The sequence below is a fragment of the Chrysemys picta genome, chromosome 10 (genome assembly GCF_011386835.1).
Source record: "Chrysemys picta bellii isolate R12L10 chromosome 10, ASM1138683v2, whole genome shotgun sequence".
Classification (NCBI taxonomy): domain Eukaryota; kingdom Metazoa; phylum Chordata; order Testudines; family Emydidae; genus Chrysemys; species Chrysemys picta.
Window position 1 is genome coordinate 17623153 of NC_088800.1, and position 24263 is coordinate 17647415.

The 24263-nt window shown below is 38.7% G+C and overlaps 1 protein-coding gene across 9 annotated transcripts in view; it reads right to left on the reverse strand.

Annotated features, from left to right (window-relative positions):
- Positions 1-553: 553 nt before the first annotated feature.
- Positions 554-24263, reverse strand: part of ADAMTSL3 (ADAMTS like 3) — a 262575-nt gene continuing 238865 nt past the window's right edge. For 8 of the 9 annotated variants that reach the window (XM_042845687.2, XM_042845686.2, XM_042845685.2 and 5 more), the window contains 8 exons: positions 19093-19275; positions 16674-16793; positions 14707-14919; positions 11092-11275; positions 7471-7675; positions 6005-6114; positions 3058-3272; positions 554-2531 (listed from right to left, as the gene is read on the reverse strand). In XM_042845687.2, coding sequence (XP_042701621.2) covers positions 2422-2531; positions 3058-3272; positions 6005-6114; positions 7471-7675; positions 11092-11275; positions 14707-14919; positions 16674-16793; positions 19093-19275 — 1340 coding nt within the window. In that variant the 3' untranslated portion in view covers positions 554-2421. The remainder of the gene's footprint in view (positions 2532-3057; positions 3273-6004; positions 6115-7470; positions 7676-11091; positions 11276-14706; positions 14920-16673; positions 16794-19092; positions 19276-24263) is intronic. The other variant, XR_010590971.1, reaches the window with a different exon arrangement.

The following is a 24263-nucleotide window of genomic DNA, read 5'->3' on the forward strand; positions in this document are numbered from 1 at the left end:
ACACCATTATTTCCTCAGCAGAGCAGGGACCAGCGGAAGGGCTGTACTCCACATTTACATGCAATCCTGATTCTGGAACTGGTTCAGTGCTCATTGCCATTTACAACAGCCTCAGATGTGTTCTAATTCACACCCATCTGCAATGGCGTCCAAGGAGCTGTTTCAGCAGCTGGGGTTGCAAGCGCACAGCAGCATTTTGGCTATCTCCTCCCCTCTACCCCCAGACATGTTCCATATGCCAGGAGTTATAAGGTGTGAATGAGAGAAAGAATGAGAGTGTATTATAGAGCTGCTCACAAGAGTTTTTTGGTACTGGAAGAGTCTCCTACCTATGTAAGGCAGTTTTACATCTGCATCGCATCTCTAGAGCAGTGCCAGGCAGACTGTAGTGGGGCTGAAGATCTGGTCCAGAAACCAGCAAAATGAGAGAAATATCGCTGTTTTTGAGAAGTTAAAAATAGGGAAGGAACAGAATGGTAACGCAAGACTGGTGACAGCCACATAGCTTCTATGAAAATGACCTTAATAAACAATCTCTGTGTAATAATGCAGATGAATAACTAAAGTAGAGTTTATTTCAGAAATATCAATGAAAGATAAATGTTAGCCTCCTTGGTTACTGGAGTAGCAGTAAAAATAACCTAGAGGAATGTCATGCCAATTGCAATAACAATCATTTACAGCACTGTCTCCAAACAGCATGCATACTTAACCAAAGATAAAATAACAGCAGCAAAGGAGTGCTATGGGTTAACATTTAAAAACTTTAAATACAAAGGAAAAACATGAATAACAAATTTTGGTAATAAGAAAAATATATGTCCCAAAATCTTTATTACACACTGTACAAAACAAAATATTGCACTTTAAAATCAGACAATAAATATATACAAAAGTATTTTACAAGTGTTTTCTTTTAATTTAAAAAACTGCTTAAGCAATCAAGACCCATTATTGATTAAAAAGGTAATGACCAGGAATATCCTCCCTTTGCAGTCAGCAAGGACACAACTGCCCACTTTAAACACTTTCTATACAGTAGTGCTAGTCTAATTTTCAGTGATGCAAACCCATGGTATAGGAATACTGTTTCTAAAATTGTTCTTACAGCATGCCTACTAACCACAATTCAATGCAGTCTAGTAATCTACTAACGCAGGGTCCAATTCAAGATATGCATTCAGGCTTCCAATTTGAGCAACAGTTGGAAGCTGCAAAAGAAAAAAAATGCCATCTTCAGCCTTGTGCCGGCTTCTCTTTGATAAAGCAAAATGTTTAGCCCAATCAGGCATATAATTTGCAGTCCAGAAAAAGATTTACTTAAGAATGTCATGGTCAGAATTTACTCACACACAAAAGACTTGAATGGATAATGGTCATGATGAAAAATCAACTTGAATGAAATTGATTTCTTACACATTTTTCTTCATATTTAACAACTCTTTCCTCTCACTTTTTTCCATGACTGGAAAATATAAAATATTTATTGAAGGGATAGAGTTGGACAGGCACATTTGGCCCGTTATTGGCTTTAGTTCCCCATTTGACTATGTGCAAGACAATAGTGCTCATGAACACTTCATTCACAGCTCTTATAAGGAAGTCTTGAGTCTGATTTAAAATCAGTAGAGAAGATTAATCATGCCTCAACTTTGATCATATTTCAGTGAGACTGGAGAACAAGAATAGGAGCAAAGGAAAACGACACCTCATTTATTCAAAAACAGATCCATTGCTGTTTTGAAAATCATAACAGCATCTACAGTGCATATACATAAATACAGGAATGAAAAATGAAATGTACTGCTGTGTATTCAGCCGACAGCTGATCTCAATAATAGATTATTATTGTCCTGTAAGATTGACCCTTATTCATAGTTTAAGCTCAGGCTGTTTATGAAAATGTAATCACTGCCAAAAACTTTATAGCTATAAGCCAATGCGTCTATAAATTTAAATATCTTGTTAAATTTGATAACACAATGAAAATAAAAAGTGACATCAGTTGCTGCATTCCAAAATTCTTCAAAGGATTTTGTGACTTAGACTTTCTTATAAGTAAAGGGAAGTAAGCATTACCCGGTCCTTTTTAGATAATGTTATTTTCCCCCCAATAAAATTGTACTATGATGACCTGTGAAGTTCTACAGATGATGTGCCATGATATTCTCCTCTTAATCCAGACATGAAAATGTTTGAAACATTACAAGTTCCACTGCAGTAAAGTGGCCAATGTACGCTTCCAGCAAAATTTCCTCTCAAGCATATCAATCTACAATGCTATTTTTCATCAGTCCCATGTATCCATTTAACTATTATGCCTACTGTCTTATTTACAAGTATATTCTTTGAACAGTCTAGATTTAATGAACCTGTTTTCTCATCTCTTCACTGCAGCATCATGAACTTTCCACAGAAGAATTACACTTCTTGACATGACTGACAACACCTTTGTTTGTAGAGGTCTATTAAGCATAACTTTAGATGTTTTACAAATGTACAGTAGTGAGTTGTATCCTTGCATTCGCCTTCTGAAAAATATATTTAAACATTAAAAGGCTTTATAATGAATAAGGGATTAATAGTAAAACTAATCATCATAGTTTCACACAAACAACGGTTTGATGGTAACAGTTACTATGCTAGCATTTCACCTCTAGCAACAGGGGTTCAGATGCTGTCACAAATAAAATGACTGGTAATCTCATCATATATTGTTCATTTCACAAAACTACCCCACAATTTAGTAAAATCAGCAATGTGCTCAGAGATTCATAAATGAGTTGTACTGGCACGGCTGTGTAGGGGAAACCTGTATATGATTAACCCATAACATGCCTGATTTTAACTGGTGCTTTTAATTCTTAAATATCAAAGTGACCCAGAACTGGAGAAAAGTATAGCAGGGATAATGAAGTGTTTGTTGGAGAAAATAGCTTTACCTCTGATGTGCAATCAGATGCTTGCAAAATCATTAGGGTACAGTTTGGAGTTGCTCTCTAAGTATAACTACTACAAACTATGACTATGCTCAGATATAAATAAATGTTTACGTACTGCCACAGGAAGTGACATTGCAATGTTGCCAGGTCATTGGTCTCTTCCTCCACCCACAGTACTGATCAGCCACAGCTTTATTATTCTTCCTGTGTACACAGTTTACTCGTCGTGACTGGAATCCACTTCCACAGTCTACGCTGCAGGGCCTCCATGGACCTGTCCGCCAATACACATCACACATCTCTGAAGAACAGTTTCTTCTGACAGCTGATCTGTGAAGAAAAAACACGATAGTTAAAGATTTCTGTGCTAGATGCTTCTTAGCACAGAGTTATCTGTTATATATCAGTCATCACAAAATGAGAAGAAACGTGTCCCAGTTTATTTTAACTACTGCTCCTTTGCCTTGCGACAGAAGAAATTGTTGGTGTTTATGCAAAATATTAACAAGAAAGTTTTTAGTTAGAAAACAAAACCTCATTTTAAAGTAAATTCACCATTTAACATATTGAATGCTATAGATCAGTTGTGCTCAAACTGGGACCGCCGCTTGTGTAGGGAAAGCCCCTGGTGGGCTGGGCCGGTTTGTGTACCTGCCAGGTCCGCAGGTTCGGCCCATTGCGGCTCCCACTGGCCGCGGTTCGCTGCTCCAGGCCAATGGGGGCTGCGGGAAGTGGCGCGTGACAAAGGATTTGCTGGCCGCAGCTTCCCGCAGCCCCCATTGGCCTGGAGTGGCGAACTGCAGCCAGTGGGAGCCGCGATCGGCCGAACCTGCGGACCCGGCAGGTAAATTGGCCCGGCCCGCCAGGGGTTTTCCCTACACAAGCGGCGGCCCCAGTTTGAGAACCACTGCTATAGATGCTTTATACATAAGCACTCTCTTCAATACAGAATAGCATCCTCCCACTGATACTAAAACGTCTCAAACATTTTTACCTTCTGGGGTGAAATCCTGGCCTGTTGAAGTAAGGGGGAGTTTTGACATTTAGTTTATGGGGCAAAGATTTCAGCCCTAATGTTTAGTGAAAATGGCTTTAAAATGCTCACAATTTAGAAGGACAAGGTGGGTGAGGTAATTTCTTTTATTGAATGAAGCTTGTCTCTCTCATCGACAGAAGTTGGTCCAATAAAAGATACTGGATATCACATCACCCACCTTGTCTCTCTAATATCCTGCAACCAACATGGCTACAATTACTCTACATACCACAATGTAGAAACACTTTTATGAGAGAAATATTCACAGATTCAGGTCTAATTAATCTAAAAACATGATAAAAAGTCAAATGTATATGTGCAGATTACATGTTCTTCCCATACTTTTCATTATCTGTTCACCTACTCACCTAGATATTTGATCCCATATGGGACAAACTTTTCCTCCCACAGGTCAATTTAAGTCAGTCCTTATTATTGGGCAAATTGTCCTATTAATTTTTGAGGTTATGCCCACTCTATGTAGGCCCTGATTCAGTAAAACACTTAAGCACATGCCAAAAAATCCCACATATGCCAACACAATCTGCTGGAATTAAGATCTTGTTCTGATGTCAAAGCTGTAGTTTTCCTTTAACAGGGAGCTACTTAGAAGCTAAAAACAAAACAAAAGGTTGCCTAGAAAGAACACGGCTCTGTAGAACAGATCATCAGAGTCATATGCTCATCTTTATTCAATTTTATATTTCTTGGCCTAAATGCAAAATGGTGTATAGCTTTGGCATCATACACTTAGAGGAAGCATAGTGATCCATATGCTGCATATTATGATGCCCAGAAGAACTTTGTAATTTTACAAAACTTAATCTTCAGCACAGTACTCTGAGATCAGGATTATCAGGAGAGGCCCAATTCAACAATGACAAGAAAACGATGACAGGCCTCTACAAGAAGGTAGACCTATTTAATTTTAATTTTTTACTGGACCCAAACATACAGTAGGATATTAAAAAAAGTAAAAATCTATCATATACAATGTGTGTGTGTCACAGAGCAAAAAATACCCCATTTCTCTTGAACTGTTCAGTCATTAAGTTGTTCTAAGTCAAAAACACACACTGTGGCCCATTTAGGAATCAAAGAGTGAAAAGGCAAGTGACTTTTCTGTGCTAGAGGAATGTAGGGCTTGGATTGTATTGTGGTGTTTGACAAGTAGTGCCCTTACCCTCTCTTTCAGCAGGGGAGGGGTTCAATGCAAGGATGAGGGGGATTCAGAAATAATAAAGGGTGGTGTTTTATTTCTGATTTTTTTCAGCTTCCGTTACAATTAACAGTGATGATTAATTCAAGTGATGCCTAAAAAAAAAAAAACTCATATACAATCTCTAACCTAAAATTAAGCATCTTGATTCTATATTTTCTCTCCATCTCTCTCTTTCCTGTCCATCATCCTTAGATTTTTCTGGACCCTGCTCCCTATCCTGGACTAACATTGTCCTTTGTGTGGTTAATGTTGTCTAGTGTCCTTTGAACATGGGACTGGGACTCAAGACTCCATGGTTCTATTCCTGGCTTTGCCACTAACATACTGAGCCCTGGTCTACACTGCGGGGGAGATCGATCTAAGTTATGCAACTTCAGCTACGTGAAGTTGACAGTACTTAGATCAACTTACAGTGGTATCTTCACCGCAGTGAGCTGACTGCTGCCGCTCCCCCGTTGACTCTGCCTGCGCCTCTCGTGGCACTGGAGTACAAGAGTCAACGGGAGAGTGCTCGGGAGTCGATTTATCGCATCTAAAAATCGATCCCCGCCGGATCGATCGCTGCCCGCCGATCCGGAGGGTAGTGTAGACATACCCTGAGTGACACTTGGGAAGTCAGTTAACTTCTCTAGACCTGGAGGTTACTCAATCTGTAGCACTGGAATAATAATAATTACCTATTTCCTGGGGGATTGGCTTAATTCATTGTTTATAAAAGTGCACTGAAATATTGGATGAAAGACACTAAAAGTAAAAAGTATTATCTAAAGCAGGACAGTTTCTGTACTGCTTCAAACTGCATACCTTTTTCTTTCATCACAATAAGAGTCTGGAACGACAGATCCATTGCGATGTTGACATATAATGTGACGGTGCTGTAAACCCACAGCATGGCCTACACAGCGACCAGAACACTAAAAATAAAATTTAAAAAATCTTCTGTTAGCAAATATAACCTTTATGTATGTCCACATAAAATGTAAGTTACCTGCTTGTTTTGATATTAGTGCATGGTCCATTAAAATATTGTTTCTTTGTTATACTGTAGTAAACAGAGCTAAGAAAATAATTCACAGTGAAAACTTAACTTGCCAATATATCCTTTTTTGTTGTTGTTTGTGAATTGTCCATGAGACGCTTTTGAAATTATTACTTGAAATTATTTGTCAATAATTCTTGGTCTGTACATTGCTCAGAAGCAGTTTCTTGTGAGTATTTGATATTTAAAATTCAAACTGTATTTGTTAATTTTGATTGGGCACATGAATCTGTTTCATGTTTGGTTATATGTATCACTTAGAATCAGGCACATGAATCTGTTTCATGTTTGATTATATGCATCACTTAGAATCAGGCTTTCAGTATGAATATTTGCATGTACAAGTTCAAAATCTGCATTTTACAAATAGTTTCTAAAATTCACTTAAAATTAACCATTTCTTCAAGCAAGTTCTTCTGGTAAATGCCTTTGTTAAAACAGCTGCTGAAGATGGACATTAAAGGGAAATAATCATAGCTGAACCCAAATCAATTCTATTTGAGTGAATATTCAGGGAAAAGTTTCTGAAATGTTTATTAAGGTCAAATAGTAAACACCATCCCAGTCCTCTTGAAAAAACATCATAAATTCAAAAGCTATTGCAATTTGTAACATGAAAGTAAAAAGCACAATTCCTCTTGTTAAAATATTGTGTCATCTACTGTTAAAGCACATCCACACACCTGCCTTTTCACAGATTCAGCTACGGTTCCAGTACAAGTGCAATAAAAGCACTGTACCAGTTTTGGGGAGGGAGGGAGAGAAAAACGGACCAGGTTGTAAAATAAAGTGATGCTAACGTTAGGGTTTCAAAGCGTATGTTTTGTTTTCTGTGCAGGACTCACTTGTCAGATAAAACTTGCATATACCCAGCCTACATTTCCACAGAATTTTCTTTGACTGATAAAATAAACTTACTAGACATAACAAAATAAAGGAGCCAAGACTTGTAAAACATTGTCTGAAAGCTAACATCAGCTACACCTTTGGGGCTCTTCCTATATGCCTGTGGACAGCACCTAGCACAACAGACCCTAATGCCGATTAAGGCCTTCTAGGTACAAAACAAATAATATTAACTACTGTAAAATGAAGAAATATCTACAAAGATTTCCAACAGTAACAGAACTACCAAGCATGGAGGTCAGAACATTAATTTGAAGATCGCAGTATGATGGCATAGCTGTATTTACAGTGAGTTTCCAGTCAAAATTTTTAAAGGATAGATTACCTGTCCCCATGACTGAATCATCCACTCTGTACATGAATGAACTGTGCACATTTTCTTTCCCAGTGGACTATCCTTGTCAACACAGGCAACTGGTGACAACATCAATGTAGTGCCATTTGCTTTTGCTTGTTGACAAGTTACTTGTCGTTGCTGAAATCCATTACCACAAGAAGCAGAGCACTCAGACCATGGACTAGTTACCCATCTGAGGGTGTAAGAGAAACAGACAGTAAATAGGAAGGTAATGCAAACACAATAGTATATCACAGCAAATTCTCTAAAAATAAAAACTACAGGAACTTACTATCGTAGCTGCAAGTTACAGACGTTTGCCTAAAGTCAGCTCCTTAACATGAGAAAAATATGAGCCAGTATTATGACCTCCTAAGCAATGTTTCTTCTGAGGCAGGACTGATAGGGATGATTTTCAGAAGACATCCTTTTAAGAAAATATGCCATACAGAAGTTATGGACTTTATGCAGAAACTATTGGGTGAATTTCTTTGGCCTGTATTATCCTGGATGTCAGGCTACATGATTACTCATAGACTTTAAGGTTAGAAGGGACCATCATGATCATCTAGTCTTACCTCTTGCACATTGCAGGCCACAGAACCTCATCCACCCACTTCTCTGATAGACCCCTAACCTCTGGCTGAGATACTGAAGTCCTCAAATCATGGTTTAAAGACTTCAAGTTACAGAGAATCCACCATTGATCATAATGGTCCCTTCTGGCTTTAAAAATCTATGAATCTAGAGATTCTTTCTGAACTAATAACAGACCCTCTCTTTCACAGCTTATATTATAAGATGACATGTAGTGACCCAAATGTAATTAAAGTAACAGGTGTCACAGGTCACCAAAATTTGTTATATAAAGGACTGAGCTGAACATTTTTCTATCAAATGATATGTTGAATAATTTAGTGTTTATCTGAACAGCTAGGAACAACAGGCACAACAGAAGAAGCAAGAGGTGGTTCAATTTATTCTATTTAATATTTTTCTAAATCCAACCTAAAAATAGGAATTGGGAAATTACATGTAGCATAACTGTGAAAACAGGAGGGATATGCTATTCTAATCAGCAATTATCTAGTTCCCTTGTGGCTGAGTAGTTTGTCCACTCAGGATGGATTACTGCCTTTAAAAATGGGACACCCGTTCTTTGCTTCATTTCAGTTTTCTTTCAAGTACTGTACAAATTTACAGTATTTGTACAATAGGTCAGTAAGGCCCCAGTTCAGCAAGTACTTAGTACATGCTAAGCATGTGCTAAAGTCTCAGCATGAGCTTAAAGATAAGCATACGCTGAAATACTTTGCTGAATCGGTGCCTACGACTTTTGCTTTACATTTAAATTCCATATACTTCTATGAGTCATCCTGGGAGTGGTACAGTGGGTTAACAGCAGTGCACAGGCCACTTATGTGGGGAATGGAGTTGGAGGTTCAAATGCTTTCAACTTCCCTGGTGAATGACCATACTGGAGGCAACAGGAAAAGGGAGAGTCTGTGCCAGTCACTAGCAGCTCCTGATAGACCCATTTCTTAGGGATCAGCAGGCCCTTTTTATGTAAGGGACACAGGGTTCTTTTATAAAAGGAAATGTTTTTATTAAGGAAATATACTCAAATATTTTCATTCTTCTCTAATACAAAATACCAATATAAATATAGAAAAAATTAAGTACTGTCGATATGGAAACAAACATTTCAATTCATGCGAACAAATGCAAAATTCTAATTCTAATTAACTATATGCATATTAATAGATATATTTTAAAATTCTAATAATTCTATGCAAAATACACAATACAAGTAAACAGTAAGGTAAAGCACGTTAGTGAATATTTTAGGTCAGAGAGAACTTAGGTATTAGTATATTTTGTCATATGAATTAACTGTGAGAGTTTTGATGTAATTGCTCTCGGACCAGTTTAATAGAGTTTGCCAAGTTGTGTGCCAGAGTTCATTACATACGTATTTGGAATTCTCAGAGGTGCATGAATCCCCTAAGGATTTACATTACTCTCCTTCTTTCTTTCACCTGAGTCGACTGGCCTGATTTTAGAAGAAAGCTTGCAGTGGAGTCCATGCTTCTCAAACTCCTGCAGATTATTATTGCTATTTTAGTATTTTTCCATTGGCAGGAAATTCACTTGTTATGGGATGGCTTGAGTTCAGACTCCCAATTTAGAGTGATCTGTTTTTTTGGCTGCCAATATTGAAATATAAAGACATCTCTTCTTCTATTTATCTGTTGCTATGTTTTGTTTTTTAATATATTTAGAATACAAAGTTTTTAGAACATATTGGCAATTGTACTTCCACAATGTCAGTTAATGACTTAACACTTCCCTCCAACAATTTTCCAATGACCAGCAACTCCAACACATGTGCATGAGTTTTCTCTCCCTTGTGAATTTCACATTGCTGGCAGTTAGGAGACGCCCTTTCCTGACAGGAGATGCAGAGTGCTTGTATTCATGTGGCAGCAAGTGTTCCTGCTGCAGGCTGGGAACAGAACTTTGACAGGGAGGAAAGTTCCTCACAAGCAGTGGCGTGGTGAGTGGTAAAACTGGAGCTGAGTTCTTGGCAGTTACAGCTAAAGCTTTTGGTGTCTCTGCATCACGTGTATGGACATGTCCCAAGAGCAGTCCCCAGAGGCATTCTAGTTGACTTAGCCAGAAGGCCAACAAGATTGGTGAGGAACTGCATGCCAGAAAGGGAGCTGCAACACAGTCTGAAAGGCTGAGATACTATCGTGATAGGTCCTATAGGAACACGATAGGTAGATCATACAGATAAGCAGTTACAGTACATATTCCCCCTCTGCATCAACCCTGTTCTGCTAGCCGGTGTGTAACAATGGTCCATGGCAAGCTCCGCTGTCTAGCACCACTGCTGATGCTAAACACACTCTAACTTTGTCCTCTGCAAGTGCAAACACCAAGACTCTGGCTCCTGTGCAAGTGCACAAGGAAGAGAAAAAACACCTTGCACCACTCTCTTCCAAACACCTTGTGAACCCAAGCAGAGCTAGACATGAGCTACGTCATGGACAGATTAGCCAGCCCTGGGGATGTCCCCATTCCACTCGGAAACTGGCAGAAATTTTGGGAAGGTCTCAAGTCTAAGACAGGATGCATGGCCAAAATATATCTAAATCTAAAAGTAATATGCAAGTATATCGATATTTCAGCTGTTTGATTCATTACCATTAATACTTCCTTAAGCAAGTATGTTTTACAAGGATTTTACCATCTAATCCACAAATATAAACTGTTCCATCTTGAGAGTCCACTTTGGTGTTAAAAATGACTTCAGGATGACCCCTCTGCTAGATACTTTGAAATTTAGAGCTCTGAACCTTGCTGTTCCAATATCAAGTTGCTTAAAATTCTGACTGAATGCGGCCCTGTCTCTAGAAGAATTAGTATCCCTGTAATTGCTGATGGCAGCACTTCACATCTCCCTTGCCTTAGGACTCATCACTGTACAAAAGCTAGTATATTTCAGAGTCACAATAGAACACATGGAAACAATTTCAGGGGTTCATGAGCATATTTTAAAAGGAAGTATTAATACAGATCGAAACACATCAGGAAGGGGTTTACCTGGCAGGGCAGTCATGTATGTTGCAGGACTGATAACTAACCACTGGCTTCTGACGGTCTTCACATAATGATTCATTCACTTTTTGTTCTTCGGAATTCACACACTGCAGCCTTCTGAAGTGAGTTCCTGAATTCCCACAGGTAGCAGAGCAAGGACTCCACTCAGCATATTCCCATTTATAGTCTGTCAATAGGAGAAGAAATGCAAATAAAAATTAGTGTGAGAAACCATTATAGATAGTAATTGTGTAGCAAATGTATTTGTGATACAGCAGTTTCCGTAAGACAGACAGCTACCACGCTTGTTGTGGAAAAAATCTTAGTTCCTGTCTAACATGTAAGGTCAAATTCTGCCATCAGGTATGTACATGAACCTCCCACGGAAGTCAATAGGATCAGCGTCTGTGCAGACGGATAGAATTTGCTCACAGTCGGAACTGATGAATCTCTTTAAAGGCTTTCATAGCATTCTTTATACAGTGAGCATTAAAAAAGGAAACTGTAAATAATAATCTCCATGTTTCTTGCTGTGCTGTAAAGAGCCTATTCTGTATAGCTCTTGTCATTACTTCAGACCTCTTGCATAATTTCAAGATTTAAGAGAATCTTGCCTGGTATAAACTATAGAAAATGCACCTAATGCATAAATAATTTGCCACTAAAGCATTTGGCAAGATGAAAAAGGATTTTTTTTTTTTAAAAAGAACCCACTATATTAAAGACTGGTCATCTCCAACAATTATAGCCCTTATATTTGGTCACAATTCCAAATGATTTCCTTTCCACACACTCCCCCCTTTTTTTGACACTTGGTATAAGATGAAGTACTATGCAATGTTGACAGATTTTTATGTGATTACAGAAGGAGTCAGATTTTTCTGTAATAACCAAGAATAATTGATAGCTACCAGCTGTGTCCACAGCCTCAATCCTACAGCACATACTGAATTCTTTAACTTATTGTTTTTCGGTGTTTCCTAATTACTTCTGGGTTTCTTAAAATAATATCAAAGCAGAAATGGTTAAATTTACTGGCTGCAACAGTGATGGAGAAACTGTATTGTTTGTTTAACTATGATGCCACTGTGCAGCAGTGCCCTCAGTATGCCTACTGTACAAAAAACACCAAAGAAGTCCTCGCATTTTTAAAAAGGTTTGGATATCTAAATGATGGACCATTTACATGTGCAATTCTCAAAATCAAAGCTCATGATTGGAAAAAAAAATCCCCAGTAAAAATACTGACCAATATCAACATGAAATGTATTGGTAAACAAACAAAGTGCAGGCAGATGAAAGACACTAGATGCCATATACTTAACTAGAGCGATATGCAGAACTCCACTAGCTTCAATGACATACACACACTCATGGAGTGAGACCCTCACATGTAATGTTTTCTAATAGTTTTAATAAATTAATACTGAGCTTTACTTTTAATTTCAGATTTGTCATCAGTAGGCCATATTTTGACCATGGATACATTTCTAGTAAAATTACTACATTGTAGTAATCAGATAACTCAGGCTCTGATCCTGAAAGCCCTTACATACTAAAGTAGTCCTCATTCACATACATAATCTAGTGGCAGTCATTGGACTACTCATACTTATCGAAGTAAAGGATTGCAGGATCACACATTATATCTTCTGTTGATCTTTTGTCAATAAACAGTAAGCCAAATCATATTGCTATCTGTAAAATATGAGCAAGACCCTTTATTTTTGATTTTTATGTGGTTTAAAATTTATCAGTGTTCATAATAAAAAATTAAAAACAGGTGAAAATCAGTGTAAAAATTAACTTCACAGTTTTCTGCATAAATATCAGAATTATTAGGGGACAAGAGGACAACAAAACAGCAACAAATGGAGAAAAGGAAGAGTATTTCCAACCCAGCTTCCCACTCCAGAATGAGAGATGGCTGCTTGGTAACCTGTATGGAACCCAGGGATCCCCAGAGCCAGCTCCCCACTCCAGAATGAGAGATGGCAGCTTGGAAACTTGGGTGGACCCAGGGATCCCCAGACTTGGCTCCCCACTCCAGAGGGAGAGATGGTGGACTGGTAACCTGTGTGGCCCAGATAATCGACCTGCCATCTCTCCTTCCAGAGCAGGCCTAGAAATGGAAGAGGTGGAGAAGGCAAGGGTCCCATTTCACACTGCCTTCTCCACCTCTTCTGCTTTCAGGCCCACTCCAGAAGGAGAACTGGCAGCCTGGAATTACATGGACTGCTCAGGTTACAGAGCCACCATCTTTCCTTCTGGAGCAGGGAGCCGGATCTGGCAAGTTCCAGCCCTTCTTTTTTTGAGGTGCTGAGTACTGACGTATACATACGTATGCCTACATATATACATACCTACTGTAATGTACTGGATTTTTTTTTTAACATAATCAGTATCCTTATGTTCTTGAGTGGTCCAAAATTCAGGTGAAAATTGGTAAAAAATGTATAATAACTTTTGAAAACCCTGGGGTTTTTTGGTTAAAAAAATCAGTAAAAACTGAAAATGAAAGGCCTTGTACATGAGATATATGATAAGTAACTGATTCCAATTTTCAAAAACATTTGCTTTTAAAATCTCTTTAGAATTCTCCTGATATTGAGTTATTGGGTAAGAATTTCAAAAATGTCTAAGGGAGGCAGGCGCCTAACTCCAAAACTTTCAGTGGGACTTGGGTACATAGCTTTCTTAGGCACTTTTCAAAATCACACTCCCCACTCTTATTATCTAATATGAATGAATTATAGGGCACATTGAAGACTTATGAACTTCACAATAAAGTGTTTGCAGATGGGGTCTACTCTCCTGTAAGCACATATGTAAGGTATCTCTCTCTCTCTCTCTCTCAGGCCCATTCTTACACTGTGTAGCCGAATGAAGCTAATGGGGCTCTGTACATGCACATATCACTATGCAGGATCAGGGGCTTATTGGTTACTCTCAAAAATTTAAAATAGCTTTAAAATTAACATCGCCTTGGTATCTGCAGTACTTTCCAAGTAGGACCTATAGTAAACACAGAGTAGTATAGTAATACAGCCAGTTTACCCTATCTATTTATTAAAGGTAAACTGGTAAATTTAAGGGCAACCACTGGAATAGATTTAACATTGTAATACCAATGAAATGTTAATATTATAATTAATAACTTTTCATACACATTCTAAAGCATCTAATATTTTCAATCTTTATCCCAAAGACAATTTTGTTAGTCAGACAGTACTATCACAATGATAATATATATGGCCTGTTGAAGCAGAAGTTTGTGTATGGTTGGCCTGATTTAATATCGGTGTAACATATCAAGTCACTGAATTGAGGAGTATTATTTTAGCTTCTTGATAACATACTATAAAATAAATGAATAAAATGAGCATTCACATAAAATTCAAGGCCTTGATCCTGCAAACATGTATGCGCCTGCTTAACTTTAACTGATTGAAACGGAACTACTCACATACATAAAGTTGAGTATACACATTAGTGTTTACAGAACTGGGGGCTTAATACTTTATATGTAAAAATAAGCAATAGAGCAATAAAATTCTCAAAACATTAGGGTGAAATATTATTAAAAAGTAAGAATTTGTCATAGAATTTTCAACAAACCTTCCTTCTTGACATTTACCCAAACAGACAATGGTTTTACACTAGTTGAAGTCCGACATCGGTATTGTCCAGCAAATTGACCAGACACAGTGTTCACCTCTAGGATACGTCCCCCAACCAAGGCTCTATATACCAAGTCTTTAACTTCCTCAACGGGACGATTTCTGAAGAACCAACGAATCATGTTTCCGTGATTAGGATGCACTGGACAACCTAGAAATCAACGGCATTTTAGTATTTTTTCTAAGTTTAATGTATATATTGTGATATCTGTGTTTTCTATTTGTGCATAGATGTGTGGAAGCTTCTTGCAGCAGTATAAAGGAAAAAGAGGGATATGTATTAATTTACAGAAGTCTGAGGTAAGGCAAAACTAGTCTCAAGTGCTCCCAGGTGAGCTATCTTCCACTTAGCTAAAGTGGAGGCTCTTTTGTGTATCTGCCACAATAATTTACATTCTCCCTCCATTTTAAGTGAGAGTTTATTATGTTCTTTATGAACCAAAGGTGAAATCCTGACCCCATTGAAGTCAATGGTAAAACTCCCATTGACTTTGACAGAGTCAGGATTTCACTCCAAGACTGTGAACCATGTTTAAACGTGGCTTACATGTTGCTGCATACCACTTTATAGAAACAGACAAGAATGGAAACTGACATATTAGTTTAGATGGAGAACTCAAAATCAAATCTACAGTCCAGGTGGATCTCTCACAGTTTTCAAGGGCAGCTCAAAGAGAAACTTCACTATTCAGTCCAATGATGATTCATTTGGATAGACCCTGTGATACGCAGAGTTACCGTTTTTAAAACGGTTTTGAAAAATTCCTTATATAAAAATTAAACTCCATCATTTCTTATTTTCTCCCTCCTAAGTAAAAATCTGAGAAAGCAGATAGCATGTCCTGAAGGCTAACAAATCAGGGCTCTGACAAACCAAGGCAGAAGTAAAGATGATGGCCCACAGGAAAATTGGAAGAACCCTCAATATTTCAACAGGAATGTGGTGAACCCCTCAGAATGACAAAATGTGGCTGAAAACAATAAATCAGTTTAGCATGCAATCATGATATATTGGCACAGCTATATTAATATGCAGGACTACACTAAATAGCAAGATGGTTGTGAGCAACTAAGAACCAACAAAATAAAATCGCTCATATGGCTGTTATATATTTATTGTTCCTTCTTCAGTTTTGTTTCTATATTTTTAAATATTAAAATAAGTCCTGAATTATTAGCACAATATTTTGTCAGATAGTACAATTTTTAAACAGCAGTTAATGATAATGTTGGAGAATTCACTGCAGACCATAACACAGCACCATTGCTTGTTCCATCACACTGCACCACAATTGGGGCAGTGTAGACTGCGGTGACTAGGCAGAGTTTCGGGACCTGTTCCTGATTGCTGATTGATGATGAAGGAAGGCTGAAAGAATTGGGTTTGTTTAGTTTGGAAAAGAGAAGACTGAGCGGGGACATGATAGCAGTTTTCAGGTATCTAAAAGGGTGTCATAAGGAGGACAGAGAAAACTTGTTCATCTTAGCCTCTAAGGATAGAACAAGAAGCAATGGGCTTAAACTGCAGCAAGGGAGGTTTAGGTTGGACATTAGGAAAAAGTTCCTAACTGTCAGGGTGGTTAAACACTGGAATAAATTGCCTAGGGAGGTTGTGGAATCTCCATCTCTGGAGATATTTAAGAGTAGGTTAGATAAATGTCTACCTGGGATGGTCTAGACAGTATTTGGTCCTGCCATGAGGGCAGGGGACTGGACTCGATGACCTCTCGAGGTTCCTTCCAGTCCTAGAATCTATGAATCTATGTTTCTCAAGAGATAAAAATAGATATTCCTTAGGGTTTAGTCTTTGTGACGGGGCCATCCTAATCATGTCCTTTCCATTTAAATAAAATTATTACTAACAAAACTTTTAATTCTAACAAGAATGATGCCAAGGCAACATACCTATCCTTAGCAGATCACCACGTATCACACTAATATTTGTACCAATTCCAGATGCCATCAGGACACGCTTCCTCCTGCTACTTTTTGTTGATACAGTGTTAGTCCCTGGAAACTTTTGTTCTGGAAAACAATGCATTATAATACTTGATGAAAAGATATTGACAAGGATGATTTTGATCAAATTGTCCAAGGTTCTATTTATGAAACAGAAGAATTACAGTATTTTGGAACTCTTTAGGATCATCATCTTGTACATTAATGCACCAGAACACAAAAAACATCTCTTTCTTTAAAAGGTTTTTCACAGTAACATTTGTTACTGACCCTCATTCAAAATTTCATCTTTTAACAAAACAACCCTGTTATCCTTCTACTGTCATAAAAAATTTACCAAATCTTTGGCCTTGTTTACGGTTTCTCATGACAATGTCGTTTATCATTTCATTATCAAACATTCATATGAAGCAATTTTTAAAAACCCTCTCATTGGAGTCAGCTCAACTCCTTGCTTCCGTCTGATGGAAATATGACAAATTGCTAAAATAATAAAAAGAAATCTCTTAAAAATCTGCTCTGCATGGTAGAGGTCGCGTAATATGGATGAAATTATATGCCTGTCACTATAGTAACTTCTTTTTTCACATTAATGCCAGAATAACATGGTCAATCTGTCAATACACATAGTTCTTACCACTTTGTCAAAGTTTATTTTTAGTGAATGTACATATTATACATGATCCTGCCTCCTTCTGTGGTTTAGGTCTTTTATTGCTTTTTTACTACTTTCTCAGGCTTTGCTCCCATTAATTGAACTCTTCTGCATTTTTTATTACGTAGAATAACAAAGAAGCATCTGATGCATTTGTGTGCATGGTGGTATATACAGCCGACTGTAACTAACCCTGCACTGACATAAAGAGGAGACAGGGTGCACTCATTTCCATCCCTCCTCAGTAGTGGCCAGTCAAACCTTTAGTCCTTATATTCCCTGAGTATAAAGACTATATATATACACACATACTGTACATACCACCATGCACACAAATGCATCAGATGTTTCTTTGTTATTCTACGTAATAAAAAATGCAGAAAAGTTCAATTAATGGGAGCAAGCCTGAGAAAGTAGTAAAAAAGCAATAAAAGACCTAAATATAAATAAATATATATATAATGCTGCCACATAACTTGCCAGAGAGGGGCAGGACCACTGCCTGACCTACAATGCTCTGCGGGGCTCCTGATTATTCATGGCCCCTCTAAAATAGGTAGGAGCTTCAAAGACCCAAAATAGTCCAGTCCTCAAGTCCTGACTGACAAAACTTCCTCCCCATTGAAATCAGTGGGAGTTTTGGTTGAGCATAGACTAAGAAATGCAGGATTTGGCCCCTACTACCTACTTCAGATTCACTTAAATCAGTGTCAGGTGACTGGGACCAGAAATAAAGTTCAGGCTCTGACCAGCAGTCCTGTGACACATCTTTAATTACACTGTCCTCCTCAGAAGCATCTGGCTCCTCTGCTTCAGCCAGGAAGCTGGAAACCATGAGTGTATCCTATTGCCACTGTTTATAGTAGGCTCCACACCCTCACTCTTACAAAGAGACTCACATCTCCCCAAATGTCTTACCTGCGGAAATAGGCCTCATCATCTATAAGCCAGCTAATGTTTGTGTGCTTAACAGTGAGGGTGTGTAACAGAACTCAGTATGCTTAGCTAGCACAAAGTGTTTGGGGAGTTAGTCTTTACAGATAGAAGATCCATTCACTGGGGATACTTGGGGGTCAAGGTTGCATTGTGGGATTTTACAAGACTAATCTATTTACAGTAGAGTTGATTAACCAGCCATTTTTAGTTTTTCATTTTCAGCTTCTTACCCCTTACTAGGGTAAATAAAGACATTCAGGGTGGGCTGCCCAGGTTCTTTAATTTTTATTCTTCACTTGTGTATGTTTTATTGCCCTCTGAGATTAGAAGTACAACTCTCACTAGGGGAAGTGGGTTGCTCTGGATTTCCTTGTAAATCCTGTCCTCTGTCCCCAGGTGAAAGCACCATGCATTCTTTAATCTGGATTTATCTCCTACAGAGTGTCCACAAGGCTCTAGAAGACCCAGGTCTCTTGCTTAAAGGCTATTGGCTGTTGCCAAGAAGATGGCACAGTTGCCCAGTGGCAAGTGGATGGAGCCCAAGAAAGAGGCATCAGAACTCAAATTCTCTGTGCTCAAAGTTAGCACAAACAGACAGTATGGAATGAAAAACACACTTCAAAGGGCCAGGTTCCATCAGGAAATTCTAAACCCATGTCAATTAGAGGATTAAATATTTCTCCAAACACATCCCTATCCATTCTAAGAACAACACTTTATAACCAAAATGGTTTGTCATTGCTTATGAATGATGAACTATGATTTTACACTTACCGAATAAGTGAAGGACAGATGTGGCTACTGCTTTTCCAAGAGCACTGGTTGCTGTGCAAGTATATGTTCCTGCATTTTCAAATGAAACATTCTGCAGAAATAAGGACCCATTCAAAAGCAAGAAAGAATTGTTTCGTAGGGATTCTTTCTTCTTAAGCCAAGTTACTTTCGGTTGGGGAACACCTTAAAAAGGCAAATAATAAAAATGCTGACCACCTTATATAAACCTTGGGTTTTATCTTTTGCACTGCTGCCCATCACTGTAATATCGAGTGCCTTGAGTTCTAATGTCATTTTTCAGACAGCGCAATAAAACAACAGCAGTTTTAACAAAATAAGCACATTTTTTGCATTTATAACAAAATATCCGCAAATGGGTAGTTCTCATTTATAATACTCAGTTCTAGTAGTACTTCAGCACAGAGCAGTGATAAAAGGTTAAGCACTCTGTGGGAAGCTAATAGAATGGCTTTACAAATGACTGTCAATCCTCAGAAAGTAATATATTACAATTTAAGGGCCTAAGCTCTGTATCAATGTTCAAGTGATTTATCCCACTGGATGACATGAGACTGCTCACATGAATAAGGACAACTCATGTAAAGGCTTTCAGGATCAGGTCCTTATTTCCAGTAGCATCCTTTATACAAACTACATCCCAGAACACATCACAGGATAAAAAATAAAGTTACAAAATTCTTAAAACAAAAGCAGAGAAAGAGTGTAATTAGGGGGCATAGTATACACCTGGGGGGAAATATGCACATGAGATTTGAGAATAGATGGGCTCAGTGTGTGCCAAGAATACAAGAAGGCTGTTCCATATGACAGGAGCTGCAGCGATTACTTGTATCTGCAGCACGTCAAGGGATAGAAAGGGGAACAGTCTGACACAGAGCCTCAATCATTAACACTCTTATTTGTTGTGCTGCAGAAGGCTAACTGTATTCGAGCTGCTTTTTAATTAAAATCCTGTCATCTTTCCTGTTATAACCATTAACTTCCAAGAATTCACTTTTGTCCGATACTTGACATCCCAAGTGTCAAACTATGAATATTTCTTTCTTTTAAAGGAGTGATGTTTGTCAATCAAACAGCATTAGCAATACTGGATGCTTTCTAAAGTTGCTCTTATCCCCAAACATCTGCCTTTAAATGGAAATTTTGCAAGCCATTAATTCCAGCACATTAAAAGCACTTTATTGCTGGCCCTTCATGCCAGCTGCTGAATCAGGGGCATTCTTCTGAAGTCCCAAAGGTCCATTGAAATCACACTGAATCACTCTGTCATATCTGGCACTGTGGCCAACCCGAGAGGGGCATTATGCATGATGCACATGAATCAGGCATGAAAAAGCTAAATTGTCTTCTGCACAGTGTTTTCTTGCCTAAAAACACGTATCATTGGCCATTTAAGGATATTATAATGGGTGGACCTACCTGATTATGTGGGACATTTGGAAATATTAACCATATTGAATGCTAATTCAGTCCCCTTTCTTCACAGATCATTGTGTGGTATTGCTTTACAGATTATGTCTTCATGATGTGGAATGGCCCTTAAGAAGAACTTTAACAATTCAATCACTGGCTTAGTACTTTCAATGCACACCTCTCATTTTCCCTTCAGTATAATAAGAACCAGATATATTTTTTGGATTCAGCTATTTCACTGAAGGAAAATGTTCCTCACACCAATTTGTCTAGAAAGCCACCAGACAGAAACACCCTACCACATTATCAAAGATTTAAACTAGACAATTTAGCAACTAGTAAAAGTATTTTTAGGTTCAAAAGATTGTGTACCACTGAACAAAATAGCACAAAAAATTTAAAAAGATATACCTATCTCATAGAACTGGAAAGGACCCTGAAAGTCATTGAGTCCAGCCCCCTGCCTTCACTAGCAGGACCAAGTACTGATTTTTGCCCCAGATCCCTAAGTAGCCCCCTCAAGGATTGAACTCACAACCCTGGGTTTAACAGGCCAATGCTCAAACCACTGAACTATCCCTCCCACCTGAAACAAGTGCTTGTCTGTAGCGTGCACAAGAGTCCAAAATCAGAAGTTATCTTTCAACTTTTCCAGAAGAAGCTTTATACCATTTTGAGAAATCCTGCTGGGATTAGGAAGAATTCTTGTTTTAAGTGTCCCTTTTGTAATTAACCCAAACTTTCTGGCTAACATGAATCCTTCTCAGAGAGCAATGGGCCAGTTTACATCAGAGATAGTGTTATTTGTTTGATTCACTAAGCCCTATGGAAAATTGTTCTCAACACGGCATGCACGAACACGCACACCCAGTGTCCAAAATGTACCCAATTCCTAGGATTTATCTGTATTCTTAATTTAAATAAAATATAAACCACAAAGCACAGTCTAAGCTTTCTTACAAGGTTGTCGTATTCCTAGGGTTTCTCCCTGCGAGGTAGCTCTCTCCCTGCTTCTCGTTCTTTCTGACCCTCTTTGGGTACATCTACAGAGAGTGGTAGCCTGCGGCAGCAAGTCTCAGAGCCAGGTTAACGGACTTGGGCTACCGTGCTAAAAATAGCAGTGGATTTGTTGCAGCATGGGCTTTGAAGCCTAGGGCGGGGGGTGGGTTTCAGAGCCCAAGCCACAACATCTAAGCCTTTTGGGGCCTGTATTGGAGCTAGTGAACTCCCCTGGCCTGGGCTCCAGAATAAACAAGGAGTCTGAAGAACAGTCCTGCCTCTCCTTGAAGGTCCCAAACCCCGCCACCTGTCACACCCACTTTGTAAGTCAATTGGAATGATTAGTAAATAATCTTTCTTTCTGCTTCAACAGCCTCTGTGAATTTCTGCTTGGCGAAGAATAGCAAGCAGGACTGCCCATGCTGGGAGGTGGGCCAAGTTCCTCAAGTGAATAAAGATTGAAGCACTGATTTTTCAAACCCTGCCCCTGACAAGGAGGATGGGGCTAAGGAGTAAACAGAACTGCAAATGGCTGTTTTGCAGTTTACCCCCAATAGAAATGCACAATTATCCTTAAATCTGCTGTGTAGCGTCACCATGAGGGGAAAAATATGGGGGGGGAAAATCTAACGTCTTAAAAAATTTAATCTAATCTGGGACAACGAACACTATTAAGCACTAATCATAATTGTGTGGTTATTACATGGTATCACTACAATGCAGAGTTGAGGTTGTTTGAATTCCTTTACTGTTCATTTCCATGCCTCAATATGTTTGGATTTCTTTTAAGGTTAACGCTAACTCTGAATTTTCTGAGATGATGATAATGGTTTTGCAGATAACTGCAACATCCCTATAATGTATTTTACCTTAAATTACTGATAGATACTTGTGTGCATGTTGTGTTTTTATCTGGAAATTGATGATAATTAAGCTTACGTCTGATACAGAGTGGATTTACATTACATTTAGTTCAGTTGGCCTCCTTGTGACCATTTTGGGGATATTCCCCTAGTTTTTACATTTGATTCCCCCGCCCGCAATCTTCTTATTAACTGAAAAATGATCCTTTTGTGAGTGGGCTGAGGCTACTGGGCTATTTGGTTAAAGATGGTTGGATTTGCCCTTGGGCTGTCTTTCTAGTTCTTCTTTTAAACACTGAGTGTCAGCACCTGGATTACAGCCAAGCTAACTGCAGTAAAGACATTCCCTTAGGGCAGTGGTTCTCAACCTACGGGCTGCTTGTGGCTCAATCAGCACACAGCTATGGCCCATGAGACATCCTCAGGGCCATACAGGTAGTCTATATAGTGTGTGGATGTGGCCCACATAACACAGAGAGCTGCATATGTAGGTAAATAGGTTGAGAATCACTGCATTAGGGTATAGCTACACAGCAAAGAAAAACATGTGGCTGGCCTGTGCCAGCCAACTTGGGCTCGTGGGGCTCAGGCTGTGGGACTGTTTCATTGCTATGTAGACTTCTGGGCTCAGGCTGGAGCCCAGACTCTAGTTTCCAAATCCTGCTCTCTCTCTGTCACACTATTCTGGCAGTGAACAGAGGCCATGGGGCAGGGCAGGGCAGTGTATGCTGCTGTGTTCCACCATTCAGAGCAGCCCAGCGGCAGCCATGTCAGGTTGCTGTAAATTAGAGCAGCCCCATACTCCATTCCTTGGAGCAGCCCAGTATCTGGGAAGCACAAAGGTGGCGTAAAGCTTTCCAGGCTGTGCCTTATGAGGTGTGTATCCAGAGACATGAAGCAGTCTGTCCAGAAATTGTTTTTTATTGTATGGTGCTTTAAGGTCTGGAGATATGCATCCTACAAATGGATTAAAGAAACAAAAGAGGCAAAAGAAAAATATAAAGTAACCCTTTGAATTACTCCTTTACTTTCTCTCATAGGGTCCCCTGGCCACTCTTTGCTCTTGGATATGGAACATGCACATTCAAGCTGTTTTGCACCCCTTCCGTTTATCTGTACGTTCATGCTTCCAATGACAGATCTTTTTCTGCCCTGACTCTCTTTCAAAACACTGAGTTCTTGCACATACTGTCCTTTCTCAAATTCCTATCAGCAGAAACTCTGACTTTTGGAAAATACTCTAGAAAAACTATTTTTAGAAGTGCATTTACCTTTTGCACGAAGCCTACATTCAGCAGTGCTTCACATACAACTCTTTCTCTCAAGATTACACACAGTGCCAGAGCCAATTCACAAACCTCATTTTTACACTTTTGTTGATTAGCCTTTCATTATGTAGCTTCCATCTAATTTGGCTTTAAAAACTACCCTGTATTTAATATTCATGAGCTGAGATATTACTTTTATTTTTATTTTTGTTTTTGTGCTGCATAACGAATGAACGATCAGGTCTTGTGAACAGCTGGGGCAAGGGATACTGTTTTCTCCCACTCCTCCCGTGACAGGGATCTTACAGTACGACTTTAAGAAGCACTGAATCAGCTGCCCAGAGGACTTGTTCACATACTCAGGATGTGGTACACAGCATGGCATAGAAATCAAGAGCTGCCTTTCCTAGAAAGAATAGTTAAGGCTTGTGTTTTACCCTTTAAAAGTTCATGTAAATAAGCTTTAAAAGTTATTATAAATATTAAGGAGGTTTCTTTGCCAAACTAGTAATAGGACTATATGGCGGGTTTCCCTCTTAGCAGTGACAAACTGAACAGAAGCCAAAATTGTTATTTAACCCTATTTGCTTAAGGAGGATTTCAGTGG